Source organism: Typopeltis vanoorti, chromosome 15 (genome assembly GCF_054136105.1).
Source record: "Typopeltis vanoorti isolate ZY-2024b chromosome 15, IOZ_Tvanoo_1.0, whole genome shotgun sequence".
NCBI lineage: Eukaryota > Metazoa > Arthropoda > Arachnida > Uropygi > Thelyphonidae > Typopeltis > Typopeltis vanoorti.
In genome coordinates, this window is record NC_143563.1 from 73,176,539 (window position 1) to 73,200,920 (window position 24,382).

At 34.4% G+C, this 24,382-nt stretch overlaps 1 protein-coding gene across 1 annotated transcript in view; it reads right to left on the bottom strand.

Annotated features, from left to right (window-relative positions):
• Positions 1-24,382, bottom strand: part of LOC150098881 (extended synaptotagmin-2-like) — a 253,180-nt gene that overhangs the window by 209,817 nt on the left and 18,981 nt on the right. Inside the window, exon 3 of the mRNA XM_090404585.1 lies at positions 20,172-20,309. Within this exon, the coding sequence (XP_090260711.1) occupies positions 20,172-20,309 (138 nt within the window). The remainder of the gene's footprint in view (positions 1-20,171; positions 20,310-24,382) is intronic.

The following is a 24,382-nucleotide window of genomic DNA, read 5'->3' on the forward strand; positions in this document are numbered from 1 at the left end:
TTTTTCTCCTTTTATGGCAGAGCCACAGTGATAAAAACAATCATTACCCCAATGCTGATGCATGCAATCAATATCACAGGCATCACACTGCTACAAGAAAACCAATTATCCAAAAAACTCATAGATTTCTTCTGGAATGAAAAAAAAACATGAGGTTAAAAAACAATACCTGCAACTAAAACATGAAGAAGGGGGGTACGCTCTGCCTGATCTCAAAAGCTTGCTTTATGCAAATACATTCAAAACCGTACGGAAGGCCTTAAACTCAAACCATATTTCAGGCCTCCTAATTAGATATTTTATAGGACTTTTCCTCCCCCTCTTTGGAACCACGGACTATGCTGGACCCCATGCAAGGGTTGTGCCCAAGTGGTACTGCACACTAGTAAAATCACTCACAGTACTTAGAGACAAAGGAACAGAAATCCTCACACACAAACCGAAAGCAGTATACTGGGATTTCTTCCAACTCTCCAGGCATGATACACCAAACCTTGGGACAAACAATGAAATTCTCTTTAAAAACATCAAGAATAGCTGGGGACAGCCTTTTCATCGGGATCTGGCCTGGCGAATAGCTTATGGGCGGCTCCCGGTGAAACAGGTTAAATCTAGGTACGTACCCAGTCCGTGCGATCCCTTTTGTGATGTCTGCCGGGGCATGGAAACGGTGGAGCATTTCTTTTATTTTTGCCCACCAGCCCAACGCGTCTGGCAAAGACTGAGCACAGCACTGGGAATCCCGATGCTATCACTAGAAGAGGTCATACACCTGCAATTCCCGCCACCAGTCAACAAGACCCAAAAATTCGCCATTTTTTTAATTAACGTCTTAAAGTATCACATCTGGAAGGTACGGAAAAAATCCCAGGTACGGGATGCAAATTTAATGTACGCAGGAATAAGGAAAGGTTTCTTTTTTTACCTTCCTAAATTTCTTGCGCAAGAGAGAGACATCTACTAGGCGACTTTAAATTTGTGAACAAATACTGCAAACCACCGAAAATATGCTTTCTTATACAGGGACACATCAAGCCCTGTATATTTCTTTAGTATCTCCAAAACTCCACCTAACTCTCCCTAGGAAAAGTAACAACCACTCCGTTCTTCCTCGCCACAAAGCTTTCGCTGGCACAGTTTCCTTTACTCCAAATAAGGGGGATAGATCTGAGAACCCGGGCTGCAAAGGCTTACTGTGAGGCGGTGCTGCTCCTTGTGAGCGGCATCTCACGGGCCAGTCTTCTACCCCATTCTAAGTCCCAGTGGTACCAGGTCTGCAAGTTCCTTATTTTGTTCCCTTTCAGTTCAACTGACCGGACCTTAAGTCCTTTGATTTTTATGCAATTTAAAAAAAAAAAAAAAAAAGTTCTAACTGAAATTATTGTTTTCAAAACAGGTCAATGGATCTCCTTCATAGATGACTGACGAAATTATTAAGGATAAATTTATAAGTGAACTATTAGTCAAAATTTTTATGGTTAAATTTTCTTTTTTTTTTTTTTTTAACAGATAAATTGAGAATATGTGTCACAGACCAATTAGTCATATAAGGCTAAACAGGTTGACTGAGGCCTCTTTTACCTCCTACTATCCTACTCTATCTTTCATTATTCTCCTCTCTTACTGTTTGCTGACCCTCAGCATGCTTTATTCTCCAAAGGCCGATGTGAGAGACATGAACTCCCATTCGACCTCAATAAAGGTTGAAACTAGTCTGGGTAGTGGCCCTTCCCTTAATGCATAATATTAGACATATCCGCAAGGAGATGTGTTTTGCATTATAGGAGATACTGAGATAGGAGTGTTGGTAGCTTTCTCCACCTTTGCAACGAGTTGCCCTGGTGTTGTACCACCTTACCCCAGGATAAAGGATTGGATAAAGGATTAAACTAATTTTATTATATCACATTATGAAGAGCAAGGGAATTGGACTTGATACCAAAACCTGAGATGTTAAACTAAGTTCTTCTTTACAATTTGTGCACACTTGTTATACTCTTAAATAAATCCTATAAAATTCATCAATAGTAATTGGATAATTGCTACAAATCTGGTATAAAAATCAGCAATAAAAAAAAAACTAAAATTGACAGAAAAAAAGTAAGCAACTACATTCTAAGGATTGCAGCTAATTACTGCAAGTTTTTGCACTTGGTTATAAATTAAATTAAAGATGCCAAGAAATTATATTATTGTTTAATCCTTTATCTAAGCATAAGCAAACAAAGTTTGCATGTGAAGCATCTAGGGTACTAGACTACTTGTATACAGAGGATAGTGACTTCACATTAATTGGCTCCCACTGATGAGACCTCAATCAAAATGCAAACTTTGTTAACTTTTTTATTGAGGATAAAGGATTACAAAAGAACATAATTTCTTGTCATCTTTACTGCATTCTCAGTTGAATCTATAGCTATTTGGGTATAATTTCACTGAAAACAGCAAATTAAATATGGACATAGATAATAAAATAGACAAGGATTGTATGATGAAAGGCCCAGTGAATAAATAACTGAATACATATATGTGAACAACAAATATAGAAAACTGATGATGCAAAGTTGGGTACAGCAATAGTGAATACACATGAAGTCAAAAATTTGCAGGATGATTTGGATAGATTGGCTGACTGGACTAAGGAGAACGGATGTCAGTTTAATGTGGCAAAGTGTGAAGTTATGCATTTTGGGGTGAAAAGATTAGCAGCAATATACCACATTGGTGGAACTGTACTCTAGGAAATTGACAAAGCCAGAAATCTGGTAGTGTTGGTGGATAGAGAGTTGAAGTTTAGGGGGCACATAGCAAAAGCGGCTAAATCATCTCATCAGATCACTTGGTTACTGAAGAATACTTTGACGAGCAGAGACAAGCAGGTTATTGTTCCTCTTTATCGAGCCTTGATAAGACCCCCATCTTGACTACTGTGCCCAGATCTGAGCGCCAGGTTTCTTCTTGATGGGAAGGAGGTAGAGAGGATCCAGAGACGAATAACCAAGATGGTACCTGTTCTTGTAAGGTCTTGAATGAACCTTACAAGAGGTTGAAGATCTATGGGTTACAGAAATTGGTTGATAGTTGGAAAAGGGGTGATATGATTGAGACATTCAAATTACTGAGGGGTTTCTAAAACTTATTTTCTAAAAGATTAATTCAGAGGAAATTTTTCAGAACAGGTCTGGTAGTGGGAGAACTAGAGGTCATCCATGGAAACTGAGCAAAAGTGTAGTTAGTAAGGGTGTCAGAAGTAGGTTTTTTTACTTAGAGAGTGGTGAATGAGTGGAATAAACTGCCAGTCTGTTGTGGGTGTCATGACTGTGAATGAGTTCAAAGTAGAATAGATATTGCAAGAATGCCGAATAGTTCTTGACGTGATGTTTAGGGCTCCCTTGAGGAGTCTAAGGACTCCTTGGAGTTGCCCATAATAATAATACATTCGATAAGATCAAGCCAAACCACCAAACTATAAGGTTGCAAGTGATGTTTAAATCAATTTAACCTCCTGGATTTTAATGTTGGTTAGAAATAGTTGCAAAAGAACAGATATCACAGATAGTTCTGAAAAAAATTAAATTTAGGAGTGAAGTCTTTCCCCCCCCCCCTCTCTTCTTCTTCTAATTGCTTCCACATGAGGTTGCAAAATCTATGGCACTGATGTCATGGATAGCATCGATGGCAGAATTAATAAAATAAAAATATTTAAAAGTAAAGGATATCAGAAAGGAACTTGACATAATTAACATTCAAGAATGTACAAGCAGAACAAATCTAAGTGGTCACTTAAAACAGAACAAGAGAGGAAAGGTTAAAAATAGGTGTGATGACAAGATAGCAAAAGATCTAGGTGCAATCTAAGATGCAATACAGTTAGTAGTGCATTAGAAAACCAAAATGCAAGTTCTTCCAACAGTGTGGAACTTAACCAATAACTGATTAGTTTGAAAGAAAACTGTTGATAACTTCTTATCAATAGTTTTCTTCCAAATGAGGGATACTATAATAGTTTACAGGATACCATCATAGTATCATGTATACCCCTTGAATCAATAATAATAAGAATGTATTAACAATAATAATTTACAACAATAATAACAATTAACAATATCAACAATAATAATACATTCGATAAGATCAAGCCAAACCACCAAACTATAAGGTTGCAAGTGATGTTTAAATCAATTTAACCTCCTGGATTTTAATGTTGGTTAGAAATAGTTGCAAAAGAACATATACCACAGATATAGTTCTAAAAAAATTAAATTTAGGAGTGAAGTCTTTTTTTCCCCCCTCTCTTCTTCTAATTGCTTCCACATGAGGTTGCAAAATCTATGGCACTGATATCATGGATAGCATCGATGGCAGAATTAATAAAATAAAAATATTTAAAAGTAAAGGATATCAGAAAGGAACTTGACATAATTAACATTCAAGAATGTACAAGCAGAACAAATCTAAGAGGTCACTTAGAACAAGAGAGGAAAGGTTAAAAATAGGTGGGATGACAAGATAGCAAAAGATCTAGGTGCAATCTAAGATGCGATACAGTTAGTAGTGCATTAGAAAACCAAAATGCAAGTTCTTCCAATAGTGTGGAAACTTAACCAATAACTGATTAGTTTGAAAGAAAGCTGTTGATAACGTCTTATCAGTAGTTTTCTTCCAAATGAGGGATACTATAATAGTTTACAGGATACCATCATAGTATCATGTATACCCCTTGAATCAAGAAATATGAAATCATATTTTACTTTTATCAATGTAAATATTTTACTTTTATCAATGTAATACAAAAGTCCATAACAAAGAATGTTATACTTCTTTCTGACAAACATTACAACAGTTTAAATCAAACTTTACTGAGTTCATATTCAAAATTTTATTTTTATGGACATAATATTAACACGTTGACTGCCGTAATGTTAAAAAATTTTTTGATCCCCAGGCCAACTTCTTTTTGTTTTACAATTTGCTTAAAGTAACATAAAATAATCATATTTTATGATTTTTTATTTATTTCATGCAGCTAAATAGATTTTTTAAGTGCGAATCACGTGTGCACCGCGCGGCCTGAGAAGAATTTTTTTACTGCTGGGCCGAGCGGTGCACACGTGATTCGCACTTCACACAAGGTCAAACTTGGATATATATGACGCTTACGAACAGTTATATGTGTTGAGTGTTTTGTCCGGTGGAATAAATTTGTTATAGTGATAAATATTGTTATAAATTGCCCTAATATGGGAGACTACGAAAAAGAGCAACGTCATTTAGAAGCCTTGATAAATGAAGTTCTATCTGATGACGAACCATATGAATATTCTACGGAAAGTTACTACGGAAGTGATCTTAGTTCTGTGTCTTCAGATTCTGATTCTCTCATTGCTAGGAAGAGAATAAAAGTATCTACAACTGGTAATACCGAAGTTTTCGCTCCTAGTACATCTCAGTTTACTGCTGCTCATTCTGTAGACCAAACAATTGATGATGTTATAAGAAATTCCTCAGATGAAATACTTGGAAATGTGAATTCAACCGACCTACAATGGAATGAAATTACAGGTGATAAACTAAAACATTTTCAGTTTGTGGATAATAATTTTGGAATAAAACAAAATGTTATTGAAGAAATGCATGATAAACAGCCTGTAGACTTCTTTTTTATGTTTGTTGATGAAGGACTGCTGGACCTAATGGTGCAAGAAACTAACAGATACGCTCTTCAAAAACTCAGTAAGAGAAGTTTACCAAAAGCAAGGATAAGAAAGTGGAAAAACACAAATCCCAATGAAATGAAGATATTTTTGGGTCTGCAAATTTGGTTCGGTTTAGTGCAGATGCCAAAATTAGAGTGTTATTGGTCGAATAACATCCTCTATTCTACAGAAATCAAACAAGTTATGTCAAGGAATTGGTTCGATCTTCTTCTCAGTAACTGGCACTTCACAGACAACGAGGGTGGAAATACTTCTGAAAGACTTTATAAAATTACACCTCTCATAAATCATATAAGAAAAAATTTCCAGAAAATAATGACGCCTTCGAGTAATATTTGCGTTGATGAAACTTTAGTTCCTTTCCGAGGTCGTATTGCCTTTCGACAGTACATCAAGAATAAACGACACAAATTTGGCATAAAACTATTCAAATTGTGTATTGAAGATGGATATACATATGATTTCAAGATATACTGCGGCGCAGAAAAGACCAATGCTACTAATAGTGTTCCAACTTCAATTGTTATGGGACTTTGTGAGAATCTTCTTGACCATGGACGCACAATATTTGTAGATAATTATTATACAAGTATTGAATTAGCGCACAAACTTTTGAATAGACAAACACACCTTGTAGGCACTTTGAGAAAAAATCGAAAGGGAATTCCACAGGATGTTACCCAGAAGAAATTGAAAAAGGGTGAAATAATTGGTAAAGAAAGTGACACAGGGGTGGTGGTAATAAAATGGTGCGATAAACGTGAAGTGCTTATGTTATCAACAAAACACACAAACAAAATGAAATCCCTTACAGCAAGAAATGGTAATGAAGTGCAAAAGCCGGAAGCTATTATGGACTATAACAAAAGCAAAAGTTTTATTGATCTATCTGATCAGATAAAAGCCTATGCTTCTTGTCTTCGAAAAAGTGTGAAATGGTATCGAAAACTCGCAGTTGAAATTCTTTTAGGTTCTGCTGTGGTGAACGCTTTTATAGTATATAAGCGAGTTACTGATAAAGACATTAGCATCACAGAATTTAGAGAAAAAATCGCAAAAGAGTTATTAGGAATTACACCAAAGGAAAATAATGTCGCTTCGACTTCAGACAAGGAAAAACATATTTTAGAAGAGGTTGGTACCAGTAATAGGAGAAGATGTACATCTTGCTACAAAAAGTTAACCGAAGAACATAATAGAAAATATGCAACATCTAAGGCGACACAAACACGGTGGAAATGTGTTCAGTGCAAAAAATTTTACTGTGTTCGTTGTTTTACTATTGTGCATAACTGTAGTTTGTAATTGTTAATAATAATTTCACCTAATTATTTTTTTCATATCAATTTGTCTATTATTTGACATTTTTTTGTTTATTAGTTTTTCAATTGTTTAGAAGAAAAATTTATGATTTGTAACATTTCTAATGACATATATTATAAATAAATATTTAGCACCATTGTTATTGTTTTATTCAACATTAGAAATTGGCCTAAATCAGGTAAAAATAAAACCCCTATAATAGGTCGTGTAGTTGAAATTCTACTGTGCTAACCATATAAACCTGTTTACCAGGCCCCACATTTCCATTACCCATAAGCATTTCATTTAGATACGAATCACGGGTGAACTACACGGCCTGAAAGAAAAATCTTTATGCGAATCAAATATGATTCACGCAACGCATTGAACAAATGTAGTGTGAATCGTATTTGATTCATACGGCGGTCAACGTGTTAAATACGAATGTCAACAAATTTTGGTTTAATCCATATATCAGAAAAAAAAAAGAAAAATCAGCTAATGCCTTTTATTCCCTTATAGGGAATAGGCGAGGCCATTTTAGCCCTATCTAACTTTTGGAGACCAAGTGAGTAGTTCAATCTCTACTGGTAGCCAATCAAGAATAGCTGGCCCAAAGCTGTCACTAATTTTAAGCAGCATACAATGAAGAGATGGCTAACACACACCATCTTGTGGTCCCTAACATAATATTCTTTTTAATGTCTGAAATAGTGTGGGTTCTACAGTCAATTTTCTTGAGTTTATGGGATGAAAAACCTGCGTTCCTAGGAGAAAAACCTATTTGTGATAGATATCAACCTCTAGTCAGCAACTAGAATCGAACTTAGAATGCTCTTTCTTTCGGTGGCCTAGCACTGAAGGGTGCAAACGCCACTTTCACTGAGCTAAATAGGCATGCACTTTCTTTTTTTTTGTGAGCTTAAGATACTACAGACAAATGTCTAATCACCATGCTGTGAAACCCTTACACAGAACTGATCAAAGTGCACAGGAAGATAGCCCGTTGTATGCCTGTTGTGGTGGTGGTGTTTTAGATCTAAGTAAATGTTAAATTTCTGAATGCATTTGGCTCCTGAGAAAAGGATTTCTCAAGAATAATTCATTATGGCAAGTCTTATCCTGAAATAAAGTATTTCTTTTGTAAATGCAAGTTCATTATAGTGTTTCTAAACTGCTTATGAACATATAGTCTACATGTGTGAATTTCTTCATATAGTTATTCCTAATAATGAGAATGTATAAGGAGGGTGTAAACAAGGAAATGAGAAGCATGTTTTTTGCATGGAGAGTTGCAAATGATTGGAATGCATTGCCAGAGAGCACGGTGTCTGCAATTTGAATGTGTTTAAGGCATGGTATGATGAGCTATGTGTATAGCAAAAGAGACCTAGATGAGTCTGTGATTCCATGAGGTCTTAGGATAATAATTATGGGAATATAAAGATCTATATTTAGATCTGGAAAAGCCATTTAATAAGGTTCCAAGTTCAAAATGCTACAAGCATGTGGAGTAAATCAGAAATTATATTCAACAACATATAGTCTAAATTGTAACTCAATCAGAATTCAAGGAGGTACAGAAAGATGGTTCAATGTAAAATCAGATGTAAGATGAGTGACCACTATCTGTGTTACTCATTCAGCTATATGGATCACACTAGAAGGGCATTAAACCTTGATACCAAAATTACAGATGTTAATCTTAGTTCTTTATTTATGCAAAAGATGTTACACTCTTAAATAAATCCAGTACAAGTTTGCAGGATTCCTTAACTAATTCTGAAAACTTATGCAAACTGCTGCAATAAATATGGCATGAAAATCAACAACTATGAAACAGGAAAGAACATTGAAAACATCAACTGCATCCTGAATGGAAAATCTACAGAACAAGTAAAATACTTCAGCTATTCAGGTGCAGATGGTAAATTACACATGGAAATAGACAACAGAAAAAGTATAACTAGTATCGTGGGTAGTCAAATGAATAAATTTATATGGAAGAAGAGAAATTCAAAAGAAGAGAATATAGAAGAGAGAAGTAAAAAAAAAAAGCTAGCTTTATACAACACAATTTTAACAAATTGAACAACTGATCAAAAACTAGACCACAGAAAAATTTGAAGATGTGAATAGTTGGCAATGGTAGAACCATTAAAAATGTAGAAATCAGGAAGAAATTTGACACTCTTAGCATTCAGAAATGTGTGAGCAGGTGAACAGCAGGAAACAGGAAAGGATATCAAAAACATGTTTGATGCCAGGAAAAAGACCCTGAAGAAGACTAAGATATAAGTGGATCGATGTTAACTTTCAGAGGTGCCCAGAAGTCCAAAATATATCTAACATCAATGGAGTCCTGACAGGTGACATACTAATTTTGAAAGAAATTGTCAACAGGAAGTTGATAATAATGTTGTAAAAATAATCATAATTAAAATTCTGAATATTTTTAAGTATTGTTTTTGTTAAACTGTTTATTAGTTTTGTTTTCATAACATGCATTGTCGGCACTTGCAATGTGCCCGTTATGGAAATTGTTTTGTCAAAAGTGATATGTAAAGAAGTCAAAAAATTGATGTACTTACCAGATTTGATATTTGTATTACTTACAAGAATTTTATTGTAATTCAAAATTATCAAAAGTTGTGCTTTTATGAAGACATTCTCTCTTATCGCTAACGGAGACAGCATGCCAGCCAATACACCTAGTTTCTCGCTTGCTACAGGGTGCGCATGCTCGCCGAGAAGTTTGGTGAGTGATGAGCTGACAAGAAAGCGTTCGGTATCTGAGTAACGGCTGTAAACAAGATAGCGTTCGGAAGGAATTTAGAACACAGGCCGGCAGACATTTAGGTTCGGAAGGAACTTAAGTTTTTTAAGTGACAGTCGGAAGAAAATTAATAGTATATTCCGAAAAAGGAATCGTGGAACTATTAAGTTTCAAAGTGGAATAAGTATTGATGAATGAAAGGAAAACATTGCTATTATGCATTTTAAACGGAATATTGGAGGAAACACTAATTGAAAGATTAATAGTAGATTCCGAAAAGGGAATCGTAGAACTGTAAGTTTTTTTTTTATTGGAAGAGTAAAGACTGTCAATAAGCATTTAGTGAATAAAAGAAGAATTTGCTATTTACGTTCTAAAGGAATGTTCGAGAAAACTCTGATTAGGAAGTTTCATTTGTATTAAGGAAGCCAGATCTGACTATTATTTCTACTGAAGAAAAGAGAAAGAATTAAGTCAGGCAGAATTAATGTGTGTTACATAAGTGATGAGAAAGGATCCTGTAAAAATGAAGAATAGAGTCATATATCTATTGAAAAGGGCCTTGACAGAGAAAGAAACTGGCTATGAACATTTTTGTGATTGTGCAAATCAAAGTGTTTAGTCTAGTCTTAAGTGTAAGTTTATTTCAAAAAGGCCTTGGATCCAATTAATTTGTAGTTATAGTGATGTAATATTGTTTAAAGTGTATATATATATATATTGTTTTAGTTTTATTAAATGTGTTTATTTTGTATTTGGTCTTCAGTCAGTGATTATTTGGATTCTGAAAGAAAGAGTTAAGATCATTGCACCAATTGGAGTGAACCCTTGTGCACATAAAATATAGGTACACTCGGAAATAAAAAAAATATTTGTTAGAAACAGAGATCATTCTCTATGGTAGGATTAATATTAAGATATAATATCTATGAATATCCTTATCAATATAAAAAAAACACCAATTATTAACAATGTGATCTTTTCGTGTAAGATCAGTGTACTGTGGCACCTTTTGAGCATACATATCACAAATTTCATGGATTTCATTACTTGATAAAGAAAAGAGCAAGATGTGGTGTGACCATAATGATAGATCAAAAATGGAAAACCAGAATTAAGAGTTACACGTTTATTAATTGAAATAACAATAGCAACTATGAGACTTGAAATTTGAAAGAAGCTATCTAACAGTAATAGGAATATATGCTCCATAGAAGGAATGATAGAAGAAAGTGAAATGTTTTACAATGATTTTGAAAAGCCGATGAGACATTGTAATAAAAATTATTTAATAATTGCAAATGACTAGGTATATTATACCAAAGTACACCAGAGATTGTAGGCAGATACAGAGAACATTTAATTCAAAACGAAAACAAATTGAGAGATTTCTCATCATTTTATAAATTAAAAATCACAAAAGCATTTTTCAAAAAAAATATCAGAGTGCCAGAGGAGTACGATCATTAACATAACTATATAATCTTTATAATCTGGTAATCTCAAAAATAGCAATACAAACAAGATATAAATCACAAAAACCACGAGAATCTAATGAAAAGAAAAATATAGAAAGAAACTACAAAACTTATCTACTCCAAGAAGATAGTATTAGAAATCTGTATCAAAACCAACTAACTCAGTACTCATTCCAAATTCATGTTTCTTCTCACATAAATGAAGAATGGATAAATATAAGCATAAGTTGCTTATGTTATGGTTAAACATAAGCAACTGAATCAAACAAACAGCAGAAGAAGAGGTTCTTGGGACAAAACAAAGACCAAGAGGAGAAAAAAAAAAAACTAAAAATTTGGAATGATGAAATAGCAACAGCTAACAAAGAGCTTACAAGCTATACTTGCAGAAACAAATACCAGAATCACTAGAAGCTTTCAGAACTAAAAGAAAAATTTGCAAAAATTATTGTAAGAAACGTTTAACAAAGATTCTTGGGATAGCTGTATTAGTTTATTACTGAAAATGATTTACATGGCCATTTATTTATTTATTCATATATGGAGTTTCCTCCCTTTTTCTCCCCGTCCCTATTGGGGGCGAGTGGAGCCCCCTCATGCGGGTTAAGTATTTATGGCTGTAGATCCGTGTGTGTTCACGGGGCTGGTTTGCCTGCTTGCAGGATGAAAAACACCAGATAAACTGGCAGAAAAAACTCTACTGCCCTCCCAAGACCGGCTAACTTGGCTATGGCTGAGGAAGATCCTCAAATTCCTCATGTCTTCGATGGGAATCGAACCTGGGACACTCCTTCCCGAGTCACATGGTTGCGAAGCGCACATTCACTAGGCTAGCCGCGCAGATTAGATGGCCATTAAAACATTGCTTATGAATTAATGAAATATTTGAATAAATCAGAAAAAGATGTAGCAGAAATTTCTGGCATCTCAAAGAAAGAATGGATAAAACAATACAAACAGCTATGACACATTCCATTACTTTATGCCATAAGATGACTGATCAATAAACAAAAATAATTCTAATGCCTATTGAATAGATTCACCAAACCACATAAAAATATAAATTTCTCTATCTCTCTTCTAACCAATCCATTTATGAGAAACAGATTGGTTAGAAGAGAGAAAGAAATTTTAAGAAAGAAAATAATTTGAAACATCGGAAGAAAGAAAACAATTTTCACCACAATTCCACTCCTCCTCCTCATCATCAAATTCCTGACATGTACCCTTAAGGGGGTGTACAGGATATGATAGTACTACATGAAAAATTTACATCATTACTAACTTCCTATCTACAATTTTCTCCAATCTGTTACTTGTCAAGACTCCAACATTATCAGATCTTATATTTCTATTGTTTAAGGCGCTTTGTACTGTATCAATTCACCTATATCTTGGTCTTCCTCTGGGACGTTTTCCTGCCAACCTGGCAGAGAACATTTGTTTTGCTAATCTTTCCTCACCCATTTTTTAAGTGACAGTATTAGCTCTGTTAACTTGAGACTAGCTGAGATTAGCTCTGTTAATGCATTCCTGGATACAGACAATGTCAAGTTCTTTCCTAATATCCTCGTTTTTAATACGATATTGCCATTGATGCCATCTGTTCATGCCTCTAATCTTTCTCAAAACTCTCATATCTGCGGTCTCTAATCTTTGGTCAAGTGTTTCGCTTCTGACCCAGCTCTCAGATCCATAAGTTAAAACTGGTTTGAACACTGTCTTGTATACATCTAATTTGGTGTTCCAACAAATTTCTTTCTTATTCCGTATGAATTTATTCAATTGACTTCCTACCGTACCAGCTTTGTTGATTCTGTTGTCTATTTCCATATTTAATTTACCATCTTTACTAAAAATCTTGCCTAAGTAGCTGAAATGTTTTACCTGTTCAACAGGTTCTCCATTCACAATGCAGTTGACATTTCAATGATTCTGCCTATTTTCATTGTCTTTGTCTTTTTATTGGTGACCTTCGTACCATTTCTATTACAACAGTTATTCAATTTAGTCAGGGAATCTTGCAAACTTGTAGCAGATTTATTTACAAGTATAACATCGTCCGTATAAAGCTAAGAGCTGACATTAACATCTCCAATTTTGATATCATGTTTAATACCACTTTCCTTTGTTGAGATTCATATTTAATGTGATCCATATAGATAATGAATAACAGAGGGGATAATGTACATCCTTGTCTCACACCAGATTTAACATTAAACCATCTTCCTGTACTTCCTTCAATTCTAACTGCTGACTCACAACTCAAATAAAGACTAAGTATTGCTTGATATAATGCCCCATTGACACCATATAACTGCAGCGTATTGAATAGCTTCTCTCTTGGCACCTTGTCATATGCTTTTTCCAAATCGACAAAACTTAAATACAGATCTCCATTATATTCCCATGCTTTCTCGACTATTTGTCGTAAAGTGAAGATCTGATCCAGACAGCCTCTATTTAGCCTGAATCCAGCTTGTTCTTTACCAAGCTTTTCTTCCACAATTCTTCTCAACCATTTCTCAAGTATACTTGCATAAATCTTGCCAGGAACACTCAATAGGGAAATACCTCTGTAATTCTCACATTCAGTTTTATTTCCCTTTTTATATATAGGTATTATGAGAGCTCTACTCCAATAACCTGAAATTCGTCCTTCAGTCCAGGCCTTCTGAACTATGTGGTGTAGCAACTGTAAAACTTTTATACCTCCATACTTGAGCATTTCTGGTCTAATATCATCTACTCCAGCAGCCTTTCCACATTTCAAGCCTTTGATGGTCAGGAATACATATCCTACGTCAAGTATGGATATGTATTCCTGACTGTATGCCTGTTGAGTGTTTTTTTACCACTGTGCTATCACTGCTTGTTTCATTTAGCAATTATTCGAAGTAATTACTACATACTTCAAGGATATGTTTTTCTCCCATTTTCATATCACCTTTATCATCTCTAGCTCCTTTTACAGCACTCTTTCCCCCATTTCTAAGCTTCTTTAACAACCTCCAGAATATCTTACCACCTTCTTGATATTTATTTTCTGTTCTTGCCAAAGTCCTCCCATGACTTTTGTTTAGCTAGTTTTACACAGTGTTTAGCTTTCTTTCATTTGTCTCTGTAATTCTCTAAGAGCAGAAGTTGATTTATTTGCCAGGAACCTTTGATAGGCTTTCTTCTTTTCCTTCACTGCCTCTTTAACTTCCTGTGTCCACCATGGAGTTCTGATTTTTCTATCCTTGCAGACAACCTCACCACATGCCTCTCTGGCTGAATCAATCAGGGTTTTCTTCAAGGCTTGCCACTAAATCTCCAAGGTTTGGTTGCTGTTCTCAAACTCTTTCATTTTTTCTTCAATAATCTTTGTGTATTTTAGTCCTACAATTCACATCTGAGAGCTGCTCAACTTTTATTCGCTTTAAAAGTTTCTTACATGTTATTCTTTTCAATATGAAATTCAATTTTATCCTGCTCAAGACTAAATAATGATCACTTCCAATTTCAAATCTTCTGTACACTCTGGTGTCCTGCACCAGGGAGAAAACATTGCTATCAACAATAACACAGTCAATGAGACTTTTCTTATTCCTCGCCTCTTCTCTCCATGTGAATTTGTGCACACTTTTATGTTGGAACATGGTGTTAGTAATAACCAGTCCATGTCCTGAGCAGAAATTCAACAGATATTTGCCATTATTATTAGCTTTGCTCTTTTCTCCAAATTTTCCCAAAATATTTTTGTATGTCTCACAATCATTTCCTACTCTACTATTTAGATCCCCAACAAGGACCAACTTTTCCTTTTTCATTGTGTCAGTTGCTTTTTCTAAAGCCTCAAAAAATTCCTCCATTTCTACCTTAGTAGAACCTTCTGTGGGACCATAGGCATAATTAAGTCTCATTGTCTAATTTCCCATTCTGATATTTGCCCACGTCATTCTACTTGAGACTCCCTGCCATTCAAGAAGATTAGCCTCGTATTTTGTGTTGAATACTATGGCTACTCCTTTTACTTGTTTGTCATTGCCTGAATATAATTTACTTCTCAAAAAGATCTCACCAGTTTTTGGGTGTATTTCATAGCTACATTATAATAAATTTATTATTTTTTATTTTTTTAAATAACAAAACCTGTGGTGGAATCATAATTAAAAGAGCACATGTATTAACCACAGTGAAAATTATTTTATTGTAAATATTTCATCCTAAGTATCTTAGGACATCATCAGTACAGTAGTTTAAAACAATAATAGGAATAATACACAGTTAGGGCGCATGATTACAATAGAATCTCATTAAACGTGCATAACATGTTACAGAAGTAAAAAAAATAAATTAAAAATTAAAAAATAATTATTTAACACAATTTTGTATGACAATTTCCCATACTTTAGGAATAGTAAGAATGTCATTGCGGTTTAAGTTTGGTCTGTGTAGTAGGGCTTCAGAACTTTCTTTGTATAAACGTTCATGTTTATATAAAGATCTATGTAAAAGTTTAGACTTTTCCCAATGGATCCTATGGTTTGGATTTTCAATTCCATGTTGAGAGAGAGGCCAGATTTCTGCGGTTTAAAAAGATGAATGTGGTCTTGATGTTCAAAGATCCCTTTCTGAACAGACCTACCTGTCTGTCCAAAGTAAGACAATTTGCATGAGCATGGAATCTCATAAACGCCAGGCAACATCAAAGGTGAAGTTTGTCCTTAGGAGAAGGTAACAAGTTGTAAATTTGGTTGATAGATTTGTAAGTAGTGGCAAAATTGTATATCTTCATAATTTTAGAAAGACTTAAGGTATGGGAATCCTATGGACTTCTTCCTGTCCGGTTTGATGTGTGGAGAAGTGACGGATGATTTTTTGAGTTGTTTTAGGATTATATCCATTTAGGATGTCTGTATTTTTGATTACTTCTAATTCCTGGTTTAAAGATTCTTCAGAGGAGCAGAATTTGTGTGCTCTGGAAACTAGTGATTTAATAATGCCAGATTTCTGAGATGGATGATGAGTGGAAGAATTGTAAATGTAGCGACCTGAGAATGTGGGCTTGCGAAAGATAGATGTGGCGATGGAACAGTCTTCTTTTCTTTGGATGTGTAAATCCAAAAAGGAGATACCCTGTGGAGATTCTTTTTCTAACGTCAAGTTGATGCAATGATAAAGAAGGTTAATTTTATCTAGAAACAGTTGTAATTCATGTTCGGGATGATCCCAGACTGCAAATACGTCATCAACATATCTTAACCAAATTATTGGTTTGGGTTCAAAAATGAATATTTTTTCCTCAAGGTGTTCTAGAAACAAGTTTGCCAGGTTTGGTGATAAAGGAGATCCCATTGCTGTTCCTTTTTGCTTGCAAATTTGACCTTTCGAGTGAAGTAACCTGATGCAATAACAAACTTGAACAATTTAACTATATTAGATGGAAATTTCTGAGTTAGTAATTCTATTGTTGCTTTATGGGGAATTAGAAGTAATCAAAAATACAGCCATCCTAAATGGATATAATCCTAAAACAACTCAAAAAATCACTTCTCCACATCAAACCAGACAGGAAGAAGTCCATAGGATTCCCATACCTTACATCAAAGGCATCTCCAAACGTCTTTCTAAAATTATGAAGAATTACAATTTTGCCACTACTTACAAATCTATCAACCAAATTTACAACTTGTTACCTTCTCCTAAGGACAAACTCTCACCTTTGATGTTGCCTGGCATTTATGAGATTCCATGCTCATGCAAATTGTCATACTTTGGACAGACAGGTAGGTCTGTTCAGAAAGGGATCTCGGAACATCAAGACCACATTCGTCTTTTTAAACCGCAGAAATCTCAACACGGAATTGAAAATCCAAGCCATAGGATCCATTGGGAAAAGTCTAAACTTTTACATAGATCTTTATATAAACATGAACGTTTATACAAAGAAAGTTCTGAAACCCTACTACACAGACCAAACTTAAACTGCAATGATGTTCTTACTATTCCTAAAGTATGGGAAATTGTCATTCAAAATTGTGTTAAATAATTATTTTTTATTTTATTTTATTTATTTATTTTTTTTACTTTGTAACACGTCACGCACGTTTAATGAGATTCTATTGTAATCATGCACCCTAACTGTATGTTATTCCTATTATTGTTTTAAACTACTGTACTGATGATGTCCTAAGATACTTAGGATGAAATATTTACAATTAAATAATTTTCACTGTGGTTAATACGTGTGTTCTTTTAATTATAATAAATTTAGTTAAATCCTTTACCCAAGTGTAGACAAACAAAGTTTGCACCTGAAGTAGTTCAGGACTGAGGCAACTCGTAGAAAGGTAGACCAAGCTCTCATCACTCCTTGTCTTAGTCAAAGTCCTGAACTACTTCAGGCACATACTTTGTCTTGGGTAAAGGATTAAACTAAATTTGTTATAGTCTAACTAAGTGAAAAATAAAATTCAAACATCTTTCTCTAAATCCAGAGTAAATTAATAAAAAAGGTGGCACACCTTTTGGCAACTCGTGTAAGTAAATATGACCTCTCCATTGCTTCAGCCTTAGTATCACCACTTCTAGGTCTGCCTCCCACTTACGAGACCTCAATAAAGGTCGAAACCAGTCTGGGTAGTGGCCCCTTCCCTTAATGCATAGCATTATACATGTCTGCAAGGAGATGTGCTTTGCATTATGGAAGATACTGAGACATGGGGTGATAACAGCTTGGTCCACCTTTGCTACGAGTTGCCTCAGTCCTGAACTACTTCAGGTGCAAACTTTGTTTGCCTACACTTGGGTAAAGGATTAAACTAAATTTATTATATTCTAACCAAGTGGAAAATAAACTTCCAACGTCTTTCTCTAAATCCAGAATAAATTAATAATAAGGTGGTACACCTTTTGGCAGCTTGTATAAGTAAATATGACCCCTCCATGGCTTCTGCCTTAGTATCACCACTCCTGGGTCTGCCTCCCACTGACGAGACCTCAATAAAAGTCAAAACTGGTCTAGATAGTTGCCCTTCCCTTAATGCATAGCATTATATATGTCTGCACGGAGATGTGCTCTGCATTATGGAAGATACTGAGTCATGGGTAGATAAGAGCTTGGTCCACCTTTGCTACGAGTTGCCTCAGTCCTGAACTACTTCACGTGCAAACTTTGTTTGCCTACACTTGGGTAAAGGATTAAACTAAATTTATTATAGTTTAACCAAGTGGAAAATAAACTTCCACCCTAGCGACATTATTGTACAGCGATACAATTTTCAGTTATCTTAATGAAACCAAAACTGAAATAATTTAATAAATTTTGATGATCCCAAATACCAAAATTTCACTCAATTCCATCCTGTGAAAGAGGAATTATCATTCTGAATTCTTCTGCCAAAAAAAAAAAAAGGATCCAGTGTTAGAGAGAGAGAGAAACTAGTCAACCAGCTTGGATATGTGTTTCATGTGTATGTGGTGCATACACATAAAACACATCCTAGCCAGCTGTTATAATTGTTTTCATACAAAAACAGTTGAATATGGTTGAGCTTAACTTATGTTATTTCTATTGTTCTTGCAAAAGCTATTACATGTACAAATTCATTGCAACCAAATCAAAAAATGCATGACACTGTCACTTCTATAAGATAAGCATGTTCAAGTTTGTGCAGTTCATTTAACTGCAACCAGTTCTTGGCTTACATATTATAGGCAGTTTTGTTTTGCTTAACTTTGCCACTATAAATGATCTAACTGAAGCTAAAATAGAAATCACAGTTTTAAAAGATGCTAAATAATAAACCCTGAATTTTATCAAATTCCATCCTGGCAGCAGTCCCTTCTCCTCTGCAACAGACTAATTGAAACGAATACTGAGGTGACTAAACAAAATTTTTGCAATACTTTACTGAATTTCAACAGACCACTCTAACAAGAATTCCTTCACTCTACAGTCAAGGAATAATTGACATATGGACAGACAAAATGAATTAATTTACTAAGTGATGACCTCATTTTCATACAGGAAATATAACCCTCCCCGAAAAAAGCTTACATTGAGGTGTCAAATCCAGAATGGAAATTTACCAGTTTTACTTCTACAATATAAAATTAACTACTTCTCCCTCCTCTAAAAGATATTAGTTGCATTCAGCTAAAACTATGGGTACAGTATAGGCATTATGAACTCTGGAAGCTCCAAATGAAGACTGCCATTTATCTCTCTAAAAACTCAAAATATTCCTATTTAAATAATAAACATGAAAATTAGCCACTGTAAATTTCATAACATGGGGCCTTCACATGAACCTTGGAATTGTATAAAACAGTGTAACTGAATAAAAAATGAGGATAAAAAAATGAACGTGATATATTTTTATTGCTATAAAGATTAGATAGTTTTGAGTAGTATGAAAATCCAAATGGCCAAATGCTGGAGAATCACTTTAGCAATCGAAATGTATTAAATGAAGAACACAAAATGTTATCTTCACTAAAGATGTGAACTTTATTGCTCTTTGAAAACTGAACACCATCAACAGTTAAAAACGAATCTTATCTACTAACACAACCACTTTAGGTTATTATGGTGCAATAAATTTGTTTCTGTCTATACAGATAACATGAATACAGAATTTTCTCAGACAACATGGCATTTTGTAAATTACCCTTAATTATCTCTCAAATTCTGTCTTCTATCATTACTTCTTGTTTCTTACGACAGTTGCATTACTAATACAACCAGTTTCACACAGAATACAATAAATATTACTATAAATTTAAAGATTTTAATGTTTTTTAAATTTATAATAAGAATATCAATGATCAAAATTATACTGAGTATGTGCATATATTATATACCAAGTTAAGCTATATTTGAAAACTTAATAAATAAAAGCATTTACTTACCATATCACCTAAAATAATTTTTTCAAATTTAAATGAACTCAAATAGGAAGGCAAACTTTCCCTTATTGTTTCTTCAACTGTGCTACTCAGTAACTGTTTAACATAGTGTCCAACATATGGCCAGAGCTGCTTGACAACCTAATTTTTAACCAATATATATGATTTAAATTAAAGTTGAAAAGAAATGTTTAAAGATGTTCTTGATCTTGACAAGTTGTACTAATTAATAAAATAACAGAAATGAGTATAAAAATTATATATTCAGGTATATTGACACAAACATATTAAACAAAACTATCTTAAAAAAATTATTGCAATACAGTGCTCATGAACACTGAAGTAATATACGTAAGATAGTAATACACTGCATTACAAAAAAAAAAAAGAGGGGGATGAATTTTTGCATGACATTTTTTTTTATGATTGTAACTCCATTCTAGGTCTCTCCACTTTATAGAGAAGATTACTATCTGGGTAAATGATATCCTAATAAAATATAAGCCATCCATAACAATACAATAATTCTATGTGATTATATGAAAAAGAAAGCAATTTCAGAAGCGCTCTAGTAGAATCACACTGCTTATGTGGGTAGATTCCATCACAGATACAGTACATCTGGCCTGAAGTTATCAGATCATGACCATAGTTAACATTTTACATTAAATTACCTCTTTGAATATAATATACGAGTATATTACTTCAACTTTTACAATATATTCTGACAACAAATAAGGTATACTGTACTTTATAAACATTTTATGTAATATTCTGTATATTGCAGACAAAAATATTCAATACAACAAAAAAGCAGCACTTTTTAAACCTCTAGCAAAGACTGGTAGATATGCCAGAGGTTGAAACTGCATTTTTTCTGAAAGTAGATCACTACTAACTACATTGCCAGATATGGTTACGAGTCAAAGTGATGGTCTGATGGGGAAGGAGAGGAAAAAAAGCTATACAGATCAAACTTAAGTTTACTTTCCTCATATTTGTCGTAGCAAGCCTTTCCTCCATCTTAAAATGTGGATAACATATGTAACCAATGTGTGAAATCAAGAGGAAGTTCACCTTGCATTTCTTTACTCTTCCAATCATAATTCTTTTCAAATTATACTGACAGACAAAATCATTACTTACTATCAGATGTCAGAAACCCTGTGACACAGAATTGCTCCCCTCCCCCCCCCCCTTTTGCAAACCTGTAGTACATTTCACACCATAAGTGGGCACAGGAATTTTCTCTATTTTTTTTTTTTTGTATTTTTAATTTATTTTTTTACATAGTTCAGAAACCCTGTTCTAGAGACCAAATACAGAACTTCATGCCACTTCAAGCCTCCAATAGACAGGGTGGTGGTCTCACACTGGATAACTATTATTATTACGGGCAACTCCAGGGAGTCATTAGACTCATCGAGGGAGACCCCAAATCATATTCATCACAACTATTCTACATTCATACAGTATCTATCATACCTCGCCTTAAACTCATTCACTGTCACAGCATCCACGACAGACTCTGGGAACGCATTCCACTCATTTCCGACCTAAAGACAATCAATCAACAGACACCCATGTCCACAGTGGGATTCGAACACACAGCCCTTTTTTTTTTTAACCCGGCGTTAGTAAGGTAGGGTGTCACAGTCCCCAAAGATTTTAAATTGAATAACTTTTTTTTTAACAATGTATGGCAGCGAGTCATGCCTCAGTATAGCTTCCCCTCCCATAACCCGCTACTTGACGCCATAGATGACAGGCTGTTGCATGCAAGCAAGTTTAGTGTGGGACCCCATTTTACCACTTTTGTTACATTTTCCCACCTTACTAACACTGGGTTAATCTAATTCACTAGACAGAACACTTAGTCCTAACTCCACAGTCTGCTATGTGTACCAGCTGACTGCTCTTCTCTAGCTGAATTATCTGTTTTGCAACTCTCTCCTTCCAAATTTCTGTTAAGAAAAATAATGTCATCTCCATCTGAGACCAGTGATTTCACCTTCATGAGGATTCCTTATAAATATTCCCAAATAAGATTTCAAACCCACATCTTTCCAATAAAGGAACATGCTACTCCAACTGGGAACAACATAACTTTTGAATCAAAACATTTCCTCACTCAGTGTATCATTAGCTGCTTCTTAAACCCAACAAACCACTTAAAAAAAATTTTTTTTTCCTTCCTCATATCTAAAAATCCATCTTAGTCCAGAAAATTGAACTCAACTTGCCAACACTGGAGAAGCTGAATTCAATTACTGCAGGAAGCTTAATGTGTGGTGTACTTAAGGGTCAAAGCCGTATAACTGGGAGAAGACCTCCACATAGCCTTTTAAGGAATGTGGAGAACTGACTGTGGCTTCTGACCTAATCTCCAATCATTGCCTTCTTGTGATGCACCCTGTTAGGTACCTACCTGGTTACTGAATGAATAAGGATGGACTGGCAATTTGGGATTTAGCCAACCAAATTGTACTTTACTGGCTTCAACTACAATGTAAAATGATGGTACAACATAACAAAATTTCTTTCCCCATTGTTTTCATCAGGGAACCATGATGAACAGCACAAAGTCAGCTACTGGAACAAATCCCAGAACACATTCCAACTCAACATCTACAGAGTTCAAGATTGGTACTATCAACCTAAGATGAATCAATGGAAAAGAAATTAAACTAGCAGAAGAACTGGATAAGTACCAGATTAACATAATAGGAGTGAGTGAAACAAAGAAGATAAAAGCAGGCGAGATCTTTCTAAGCAACAAATACAAAATGTTATTTGTAAGTGGACGTTTCTGTGGTTTACAAGTTCATAAGGCATATTCCGTAATTGGACCACTTTTTTTTTTTTTTTTTTTTGATTATTAAGCTAAAAGCACAATAAAGAAATAAAACCCGACAAGTTTCATAAGTCATTTGACTTACATCTTCAGGGGTAAAAGGTAACTGAAAGTTAAAACAACAAAAAAGAGAAATTAACAGTTCATACTATACAGTTGTAGCTGTCTGACTGTTTATAAAATTAAAAAATCAGAATGCAGAGCTAAGTTTAAACAATGCTGAATGATGCCACGTTCTGTTGTTCACAATCATAATGTCCGAGGTCTGACTGAAGTATATTTTTTTATCAAAGTTGACCAAACTTAGTGTAGAATTAAGCTTTGGTTTTTATTGCATTGTGTTGGAATTCTAAGCATGTTTGCAGCTTCTTAAATTTCCTTATGTAACAGTTTTTTCTATATAAGACATGTTTGTTTTCTGCCAGAGTACATTGTGGCCAGTGGAAGTAATATGGAAAGCTATACAGGATTTGTGTTCCCTTCTGTTTTGTACATCCTTTTGGTGTTCGTTCATGCACATTTCCCCAGATTTTCCTGTCTGTCCTACGTAGCAGTCACAAACAAAAAATTTTATAAACACCTAGTTTTTTTAAAGAATGATGTGGAGGTTTCGGGAGATATAGAAATCTTGAAATTTTTTCCAGCGGCAGAAAGGCTACTTTGATGTTATGTTTGTTTAGTAATTTCTCCATCTTATCTGTAACATTCTTGATATAATCAAGCGTGATGACGTTTTTTGAAATCTTGTTTCTATGTGATGCTTGTAGGAGGTGTGTGGAGAATATTTTTGAGTCTTGGGTTCATAACCATTTTTTTTTGAGGATTTGTGTTAAATATTCCAATTCTTCATTTCTCTGTTTTTCTGTGCTGGAAATATTATAAGTTCTGTCCCTCAGGGTTTTTATTAGACCTATTTTTTGTGATGGGTGGTGGTGTGAGGCCACATTAAGAAATCTTCCTGTGTTGGTGGGTTTTCTATATATTGAGAAAGAAAGTTTATTATCTTTTCATTGACTTCAAATAGGATGTCAAGAAAAGGAAGTTTTCTAAGTTCTTCTTGTTCTAAAGTAAATTTTATATTCTTATGTAAATTATTCAGGTAATTTTTGAAAGCAATGAGTTCATCAGTTGTTCCTGACCAAATGATGAAAATGTCATCTACATTATGATAATTGATTAAAGCATTATTTTCAAAATGTTCCATAAATAGGTTAGCTAAAGCCGGAGAGAGAGAGGGAAGAGCCCATAGCCAATCCTTCTTTTTGTTCCCAAAATTTGTCTTGATACATGAAAAAAGTATTATTTACACAATGTTTACAAAGATCTACAATATCCGGAGGAAAGAGATCTACTTTGAAGA